This window comes from Aedes aegypti, chromosome 2, assembly GCF_002204515.2.
Source record: "Aedes aegypti strain LVP_AGWG chromosome 2, AaegL5.0 Primary Assembly, whole genome shotgun sequence".
Classification (NCBI taxonomy): Eukaryota; Metazoa; Arthropoda; class Insecta; order Diptera; family Culicidae; genus Aedes; species Aedes aegypti.
This window is the reverse complement of record NC_035108.1, coordinates 298,311,977-298,321,883: the sequence shown is the minus strand read 5'-3', so window position 1 is coordinate 298,321,883 and position 9,907 is coordinate 298,311,977. Positions and strand designations below refer to the sequence as shown.

At 38.3% G+C, this 9,907-nt stretch overlaps 1 protein-coding gene across 1 annotated transcript; it reads right to left on the bottom strand.

The window, feature by feature from the left end:
• Window positions 1-242: 242 nt before the first annotated feature.
• On the bottom strand, window positions 243-1,044 carry LOC110676677 (cold and drought-regulated protein CORA-like). The gene has a single exon (XM_021845482.1). The coding sequence runs from the start codon at window positions 954-956 to the stop codon at window positions 327-329; it is 630 nt and encodes a 209-aa protein (XP_021701174.1). The 5' UTR covers window positions 957-1,044; the 3' UTR covers window positions 243-326.
• Between the last annotated feature and the right edge of the window lie 8,863 nt (window positions 1,045-9,907).

Genomic DNA, 9,907 nt, shown 5'->3' with positions numbered 1-9,907 from the left:
GGTGATCGAAACGAATGAAATGATGCAATGCACCCCGTTTTGTGTTGCCACTCTGGATGCTACGCTTATGAGGAATCATTATTATGACTCCAGGAACCATGATTTGTGGTCCTGGTATCATGGCCTAACCAAATTTCATGATTTGTAAATCATGATTAGGGAATCAGTTTTTTATCCGTGTACAATTTTGCGTGTAACAGTGTTGTAATGCAATCTTCAGTGAGTTTTCCGTCATCGAATAATTGTTTTAACTTAGATAAATAAATTTATTCAAATAATTTATGCAACTTATGTAACTTTGATTTATCACAGTTAATGGTTTTTCCTTAATGGTGTCCGTGCTCATACCCATGTCCGCCGTGTCCACCATGTCCTCCATGACCTCCAGATCCAAAGTTTCCGCCATGACCTCCATGTCCACCTCCGTGACCGCCATGGCTTCCACCAAAACCACCATAATTACCACCATGACCGTAGCTACCGCCATGACCTCCATTGCCTCCATGACCACCATGTCCATAATTACCGCCATGACTTCCGTGGCCCCCGTGGCCATAGTTTCCGCCATGGCCATGTCCTTGTTCATAACCATGTCCTCCATGTCCACCGTGTCCATGGCCTTGTTCAAACCCGTGTCCTCCTCCATGACCATAGTTGCCACCGTGTCCATGACCTTGTTGGAATCCATGTCCACCGTGTCCACCACCACCATGACCTCCGTAACCACCTCCGTGACCGCTTTGACCTCCAAAACCACCATGTCCTCCAGGTCCTCCAAATCCAGGCGATCCTAGGCCTCCTCCCAAAAGAGCTCCCAACAAGCTCTGGCGCTTAGCACGTTCCACAACCAAGCCATCCTGCACCTGCACCACCTCAATCTCCTGCGGTTTCACATCCTCAGTACTGCCCAACGCCACAAGGACACTTAACACCACTCCACACACAAACAGCTTCATGTTTACGTTTTTTGGAAATCGAACCTCTCAACTGGTGAATAGTTTTGTTGTTTGTTTGTTACTGGCGTCCAGTTTGTGGCGCCGGCCACTTTATATACCTACTTGAGCCAAATGATGCTATAAAATGGACTTGAACGACCGGATGTCGGCTAAGAAGATACGAAAAAGAACGGTCTCATCCGATACCTTTTGGGAGAGCCGCGAACCGGTCTTTTTCCGTAGGGGTATCTGGGTTATTATGAACTCGTAGAAATTTAAGTTCTTCGGAACCTATGATATGATTAGATAAATTGATTTGAACCAAACCTGCAAGGGAAACAATTTGAACAGACAGTAATTATACTGCATTGACTAGATTACAACTTTTTTTTTAAATTTATTTATAAGTATGATTTCAAACATTAGGGGGACATCCCCCAGTGCCGGACAGCACCCAATACCGGACAAAGTTGAAACATTGAGAAATCATGGTCCAATCAAGATGGTGTATTAGTAGAAAAGAAAGCTATTATGTAGACTAATGTTTGCGTAGAATAACACATCCTTGAAATATGCATCCCTTTTTAAAAAAGTAGAAAAGTTTGAAAATCTTTGAAAAATTGACGTATCTTCTTAATTTTGAGCCTATTTAGTAATTATTTTGAATATGAAAAAATACTTTGGATCCCGCAAGCATGATCGAACATAATCCTAATTTGATAGTATGAATGTATTTCGTACCATAATTGAAGTAAATATGGACAAATTACAATTTTGGTTAAGCACCTCCTGTCCCTCAGTTTCGGACAGCTTGATTTGTTATATGATATCTTTGTAATTATTGCATCAGTGTCTCAAAATACTTTCATTTTTCATGCGTTCCGTCGACCATGGTATCAAACATGCAATAAAATTAAGAAGAATGAACATTCATAACAACATCGTAAAATGTGCTATTTTTCATCATATATGAAAGAGGTTTTTGATAGGCATCTTGCAAACTAAGAAAAACTCAAATTATTTTTGTAAATGTTGCAATTGCATTGAATTGGTAATTATAAACTATTTTATAGTGTACACATTCAATGAAGTCCAAATTTACATAATTCGAGGCATTTCCAGATCGTGTCCGGTATTGGGTGCCACCTTTCAAGATCGATCAATTTGGTACTAAAATACATCATCAAAACACACTGTCAAAATTCATATTTATATTTTCAAATTTATTTTTGTACACTATAAAAATGATAATATTTATCATAAATGGGTAACACGAGCCCATAAAATCAATATTTTTCGAATTATGAATTTAGTGGCTTAAGTGTCCGGTACTGGGGGATCTCCCCCTACATTCATTTTTTTATATCTAGGTGTTCTGTGCAAAACGAGTGTGTCGCGAAAGTGATACACCGCACATGAAAGCATCGGCAGATGATCCAGAGATGCTTACACTGCCCGGTGATACTGAGGAGCTGAACGCATTCTGCTCGGCGGCAATGAAGCTTAGTAAACTGCAGATACGGATCGATTTGCCGGTTGTTAGTTTACAGCTCAAGTGAATATGGTTTTAACTTTTCTGAATATTTGAATGCAAAATATTTGTGTAATCAATAGGTCAAAACATCTGTACGAAGTAATTTACAATCGCATCAGCACGGATCTTCTGCTCTGGGAACCGACTGCACCGGCGGCTACAGCTGCAGCGGAAGCCAGTGCCAATATTAGTGCTTCAAGGGTGGCATTTCAGGAACCGCCGATCAACCTCGCCAACATGGGAATGATGGACAGCATATATGCTCCGTTTACAATGTGCCAAAGTGCTATACAGCTCGGTAAGTCCCTCTGGTTTACCACTTCAAATAAACCGTAGGTTTAATCGTTGCATTTCATAGATTCCAGCTCATCAGCCACCAATTCGGAATCTGAGTCAGACTCGGACGGGATATTCTATTCAGTTTACGATCGCAGCTGTAGACGTTCGCCGGGTGAAGCATCTGGAAGCGGTGGCGGTGGTATTGGGGCTGGTGATCAACGGAAACAGCATCACGCGGCACATCGGCATCATGGGGGCAACCGCAGGCACCAGCAGCAGCATCGTAAAGCATCGTTTGTCGACAGGAGTAATGCCATATCATTTCAACTGAATATTGGAAAAGGCATGCTGACCATGTTCGCGCCTGTGAGGGTGAGTCGCATTTTATTAACAATATACATTGATTTAAGGCTTTTTTTACGAACGAATTCCATCCAGAATGAGTCGGTAAACATGTTTCCGATGTGATAAGTGTTTTTCATATATAAAAAGAGTATTTTCACTCATCAGCAACATTTGAAAAATACCTATTGGCTTTAACAGTGTACACAGAAGAGAGGATCGATGAGGATAAATCGATCATGCAACTTACGCCCTTATTCTAGCACACGCTTGAATTGCGTTCTAAGTACAAAATTATGTCCAAATCTAAGCTAGGTGACATCTTACCTGTTGAATTTAGCAAGTAACAATAGTAACAGTATTTCATGAGGCCTGATATAGTTTCAATTTGTATCGATGAAGCATCATATCATTCCCATAAGTATATATCTAATTTGCTGCTGGAAAGGAATCGCTGAAGAATTTTCTTGCCGGTTCCTTGCAGAAATTTTCTACAGTGACTCCCGTTTGAACTGACATTTCTTTTCAACTGCGTACTGCGATCAGAAAAAAGTGCTTACTTTATCGATTCCTTGCAGGAATTTCCCATGCATCAAGGCCAAGAAATTATTTGTCAGCAGCGAATCAGGCTTTATTATACAACACTATCATCCTAATTTGGTAAAACATATTAAACAATTTATTAACATTTTGTTAACAACATGTTACATTTCATTTGCCGTGGCAATTCAAGTTTCTTACAAGTGAGTTGATTTCACACGTTTTCAATTTACTTAACCTAAGTTAACCTAAATATATAACGCATTAATCGTGGTAATAGAAGATTGTAAAGATTTTTGCCTGAAATTATTAATTATTTTATTTAACATTTGTTCGAATGTTTTAACATTGGATATTCATTCTATGTAACTCATTGGTAACTCAACTCCGAAGAAGCTTTAGAATCATTTTCAAAAAAAAATTTCAGAATTCTCTGCAGAGCTTTCTTCCTGGTATTACAATATATTGGAGCATACAAAATCGCTGGCCTGAAAATTTGTTTGAATATCAAAAGCTTGTTCTTAAGAAAAAGTTTTGATTTTCTATTAATAAGGGGTTGGAGACATTTTACATATTTGTTACATTTGGATTGAAGGCCCTCAATGTGATTTTTGAAAGTTGAATTCTTATCTAGCATGAGCCAATTTATTGGAACCCCTCTCATCGTGACAACATGTCTACTTGAAGGTTTCAAATAAAAAGCTTTTGGTTTATGTGGGAATATTATTACAGTCGACTCTCCACATCTCGATGTTCTACATCTCGATATCTCTCCCTATGTCGATGATTTCATAAGTCCCTTCAGTCTGCATACATTTTCACTCTCCATATTTCGATATCCTCCTTATCTCGATATCTCCATATCTCGATGTGTTCTGTTGATTGTGTGTTCTCAATTTTCTCTCCGTATGTCGATATGACCAATATCGAAGGTTACTAGACCAAAGTTTTGCGATTCAAAACAAATCAGGAGCGCAAAATGACGTCTGTTTGTGTATTACTTTCTTGGCAACGGAGTGTTTTTCAATCTAGTATTCATCCAAAATTTGTTCTTTATCTCGATCTCTCCTTATCTCGATGGTCCCTTCCATATCGAGATGTGGAGAGGCGACTGTAGTTGAGTTTTGGAAGCATTAGGAGAAATTTTTCAGTTTTGCAAGTATGAAGAAAAATATCCAAACTTATTTTGCGTGAACTGTGAAATTTTAAGGACACCACCCTATCTCCTTCAGCGTTATCAAATTTGTGAATGGGCCCTAACGTCTCTGCAAACTTGAATATTTTCCCGAGTCATCACTGAAGCGTCGCTATATTATAAATTGAAAGCGAAAATTCGCAATAGAGGGTAATTATATCTCTGATCCCTCTCAGAAATAGATGACCTGGCAGCGGTAGCCATGAATGCGAAATTGGGGGTTTTACCCGTTTTTTTTTATTTACGAATCGAAAAACAACATTCGAAAATTTCCAGTTTCATCGTAACGCGACATAAACATGATCGCTTTGATTGCTTCTTTATGGGGACCAACCCTTTCGGTGACGCAGTGCTCGACTGAAGATTTCAAACTGGTTTATGAGAAGCTAGTAAACGGGCCGGTGTGATAATCTTGAATGAGCAACACATTTTTAGAATGGCGCAGAGGGTTCCATGCTAAAGAGTCAATGTCTGGTAAATGTTTGTTTTGATCACAATTCACCCGCGCTCATTATCAAGGTTGTTCCTTGCCGCGCTGTTCACCGTGTAACACAGTCGTAGGTTCGCGATTTTGTTGTAAATAAATCCCTGGGAGGCTGTATCTTTCAAATCTCTGCGACTTCTAGACACTGTAGTCGGGATAAAATTGAAATGAAATGAAATGGATTATTTCTGACAACTGATTTTCTTGAATATGTATTTTGTAACCATGGATCTTTATGTACAGATTACACGTTAAATTTATATTGGCTATAATTGGATGCAAAGAAAACCGCGGGTAAGTTCATCTGGCGTATCATAAGACTAATAATTATGCTCTTGTTTATCGTTTAGAAACATGATTTATTGATGCTTGGAACTTTTGATGGAAATCCAAATCCGACAAAACGTGGCAAATATCAAAGAAGCAAAGGGAAACGTAAACCTATGATTGCCAAAATTTCGTCTAACAACCCATCTGTTTCACACTATCGCTGAGAACATGTTGTCGGAAACTTCAGTAAATCAACTACCCATTATTTTGCCAAAAAACTAAAAATATGAGCATTTCGCTCGTTATACTCGGTCACGAACAATGCGAGGTTTGTAATACTGCAAAAAACACATCATGCTACAAGGAAAAGTAACATTCCATCACCTGCACAGGACAAATTTCCCTTGAATCATTGTTAATAGATAAACTTCATACATCTATACGGTTCTTTGTAGTTTCCCAGGTTTTTCAGCTACCACGTCTTGAAGGTTCGATATCGATTGTGTTCACTACGCGTGCGTTAACCATTGACGGGACTTTTGCTATCGGTGAATTTCCTGAAACGTAGCAGAATAAAAAGTTATTCTGCCTGTCAACATTAGGACGATTTACATGCGAACTGTTTTGGAAAAGTCATATTGTGGTGACGGGAATTCGAAAAATAAAATCTGGTTGGACAACTGTTCCCGCGTAACATGTGCCGAAAGAGTACGAAAACGTATAGGGTTTCGTTCTACTTCGTCGTAAGTGCTATTATTCGTCGTATCAAACTCAAAATGTTCCACTACGGCGGATATTCCAACTTACCTGCAACATAGATTCATTATCCAAGTGTAATTTTGTGAAAGCTGTCATGGTTCGTACACTTGCACACCAAAAATGCAATAAAACTACTGTGTTTCGATAAATAACTTCAGTTCTATCATCCACTTTGCACTTTTTCACCGAAATCGCATGAACGAACACCATTTGAGAGAAATGCTTAGCGATCGACACCAGTCACACCACTTTATGATACAAAGTGCTTCCCGCCCCCTTGTGTGACTTACTTCGCCGGGCACTTATCTTCACTATGGAAAACCTTCGTACTTCATCACTGAAGGATTTCATTCCAATCACACGCAGTAAAAGTTCTACAATTCATGAAATTTTATGGAATTTCCTCAACGATCGCGTATAATTGAGAATGTAAACAAAGATCAATCCGTCGTACTGAGAAATAAAAGCTTTTGTGCATCAATGTGTGCGCGATGCTCGGTGTAAAAAAGGTTCCTTTGATTTTGTTGTTTTCGCTGCACTGTGAGCAAATGTTATTGTTCGGTCAAAAGGAATTGTGTTTATATGTCTGAGCTGAATTTTGATGGCGAACAATGAATTTCAAAGAATATCAATATATTTCATCATGCTGGAGGAATGGAGGGAGATGCCCGTAGATCTAAATATTCTAGTAAAACATTTTATAATTGCGTTGATATGTTGTATTTTGACCACTCATTATTTCACAGTGAGCTGTAAATTGTAGCATGCAGTTCAACACTGAGTTCAAGGAGATGGCAACGGACCTTAGAATGCGAACAGTGGAATACGTTTGGGATCCTAGGATGGAGATGATGGGGATGATCAGTGGAAGTGAATATAAGAATTTTCAGTCCCCACTGTGAACCGGTTGGTTCTAAGATTCGAGATGGAGTAGTGAAGAAGTTACAGAGGTGGAAGTTCTAAATAAAATGTGGTGGATGAATGTGAAAGGAGAAAGAATTCGAGTCAGAAAAATTTATTAGAGGAATAAATAGCTTGTTATGGTCAGTATGTCATCAGATGAGCAGGATAACTCCAGGGACAAAAGCCTTTGAAGATCTTTCCTAAGTATTAGAAGAAGAGTGACAAAGGATCAGAATGGAATCAAGAAGAGACTCACGTGATTCAGCTAGTGGAGACGCAGATATCGGAATACATTCAAATAGACAGCGTAGAGATGGTGTACATCCAAGGAAAAAGTAAAACCAATAAGGAGAACAACAAAAGACAAGTAAGGAAGAAGCACGAAGAAAAATCAACCATCGAAGACCAAAAATTTATGAAAACAAACAAAGACCAACAGGATTAGATGGAAACAGTAACACCACAATTTATTAAAATTTCTGGTTTGAATGTTAGAGGATGCTGTCAAAAGAGTGAAAGGGACGAAATAGACGAAGAGCTACACCAATCAGGAGTCGATATAGCAGTGTTACAAGAAGCAAACGTAATGGGCGTTCAGGTCGAGACACAACACTATGAGTTGTGGATGTCCAACAGGAAAAATACCAACAATATGAGGGGCCTAGCTTTCCACTGGAAGAAAGATAGTAGGGTGAAAGCTAGATCAGTAAGAGATATCAACAAAAATGCAATGTCATCAATTGTGGATAATCAGGAAGGTAAAAGTTGGATTGTAGATAATGTGCACGAACCAGACGTGAATGCAAATTCGTTCTTCGCCCAGTTGGGAGCATACGTAAATGGCCATCCAAGAAAATAGGAGAAGACGATTTAGAGAAAGAAGATATCATGAAACTAGGAAAATATATTGGGCACAAAAAAAAACAAATGAGAACAAAGAGTTTATGAAAATATTTTTGAAACTGCACGAGATTAATTAATCAAAGCGGTTTGAAAAATTATTACCATTAACATGGACAAATAGAAACAAAACTTCTCAAATAGATCATGTTTTAGCTTCAGAGGAAACTTTAAATAAAAACAAAGTTTTTATGACAGGTTGTGCTACAATACAAACCGATCACAAAATGTTAATTGTAGGTATAGAAACAATGCAATGGAAATCAGAAACTAACAAGAAAAAGAATGAAGTCAATTTCTGCCCAGATTTCTACAACAAAGAGAAACAAAAGAAATATTTCATAAACAAATATTACCTTATTATTGAAAAAAAAATAAATAACAGAAACCCATCAAGCAAAGCGTTACAACATGTTAAAGAACCTATGACACCGAAAAAGGAAAAAGGCAGTACAGTCACCCCAAAGTTCTGGATTGCACACGGATATGGATCAAAGTTGGATCGAAACGTAAATATCTCATCAAAAAAAGTTGCGATTACGTAGAACGCATTTTACCTACGTGAACCATAAGTCTGATCAGCATCGCAATCAATTATAACTTGCTTAAGTACATTATTTTTTCGTCCGTAGGAAATAAAATGTCAACCATGTGCCTAGAAGCATTGATTCATATCTGTGGGTCATTGAAAACCATACCACAGTTATGAATCAAAGATTAGACGATTCTGAAACAAACGCCAAAACATATGCTTTCACTAGTACACCATTCGTTTACCTAGCAGATAAATTGCTGTTATAGTGTTTTGATCGATAAAATGAGTCGATCTGATCTACAATAAGGACCCTTCTCTCCCACTGATCCACATCTGTGGGGTGGACATCGTTTGGAATTTCTATTGAAACCGACACTTTTTGGTACATAACCGCGAATTTTGAGGTGTAATCTAAAAAACAACTATATTCGGCAGAGTCAGGAAGGTAATTTTGGTTTGTACAACGTCACCATGGTTTTTAATTATATTTTGTTCTGAAAAAAATACCCTTAGCTGATCCATAACTGTGGGGTGATTGTATATACCTATAATGATGTTCTCGAATTTTTGAAATTTGAAATATTTATCAGTAGAAATACTACAACAGCATTAAAAGCTGTGATATCTTGAAAAAGGAACCCTTGCAACAGCATTAGGGCAACGTGCTCAATGAAGTCTGAATAGAGCATACATTTGGGCGGTTTGTAGATTGTAGTCAGAACCATGTGTATTAGAGTGATGCAAATTTTGAAATTTCGGCTCCCCTATGCTTTATATTATGATAAATATCACCCTGCCAAAGATTGAAATGATTCGGAAAAAATTTGACTGTGCACACGCCATTTGAAGTTTAAATGGAGATTACTATGGAAAACGCCAACCTTTTGTGTTCAGCCCTCTATCTCTTTGTCGTAATATTTTATGGAAAAGTGATCAAACTCCTCTCATGTGTAATCCTTCCAGCTACAACTTTGTCGAAGACCACATTTTGATTGGATGTTAGGATAATTTGCTATTCATAATCATAAACTGGGTTTGCATTTTGCATGCTTAACCAACTCGGCAGGCAACAATGGTAACTCCTGGCGGGTAAAATGGACCAGTGCACGAGTTCACCCGTTGACGTTTGAGTGGTGCCGTGTTATTTACGTGACCATGGCAATGAGTAAATTTGGCACCGCTTAAACGTCAGATTTGTGAACTCGTGCATCGGTCCATAGATCAAAGTAAT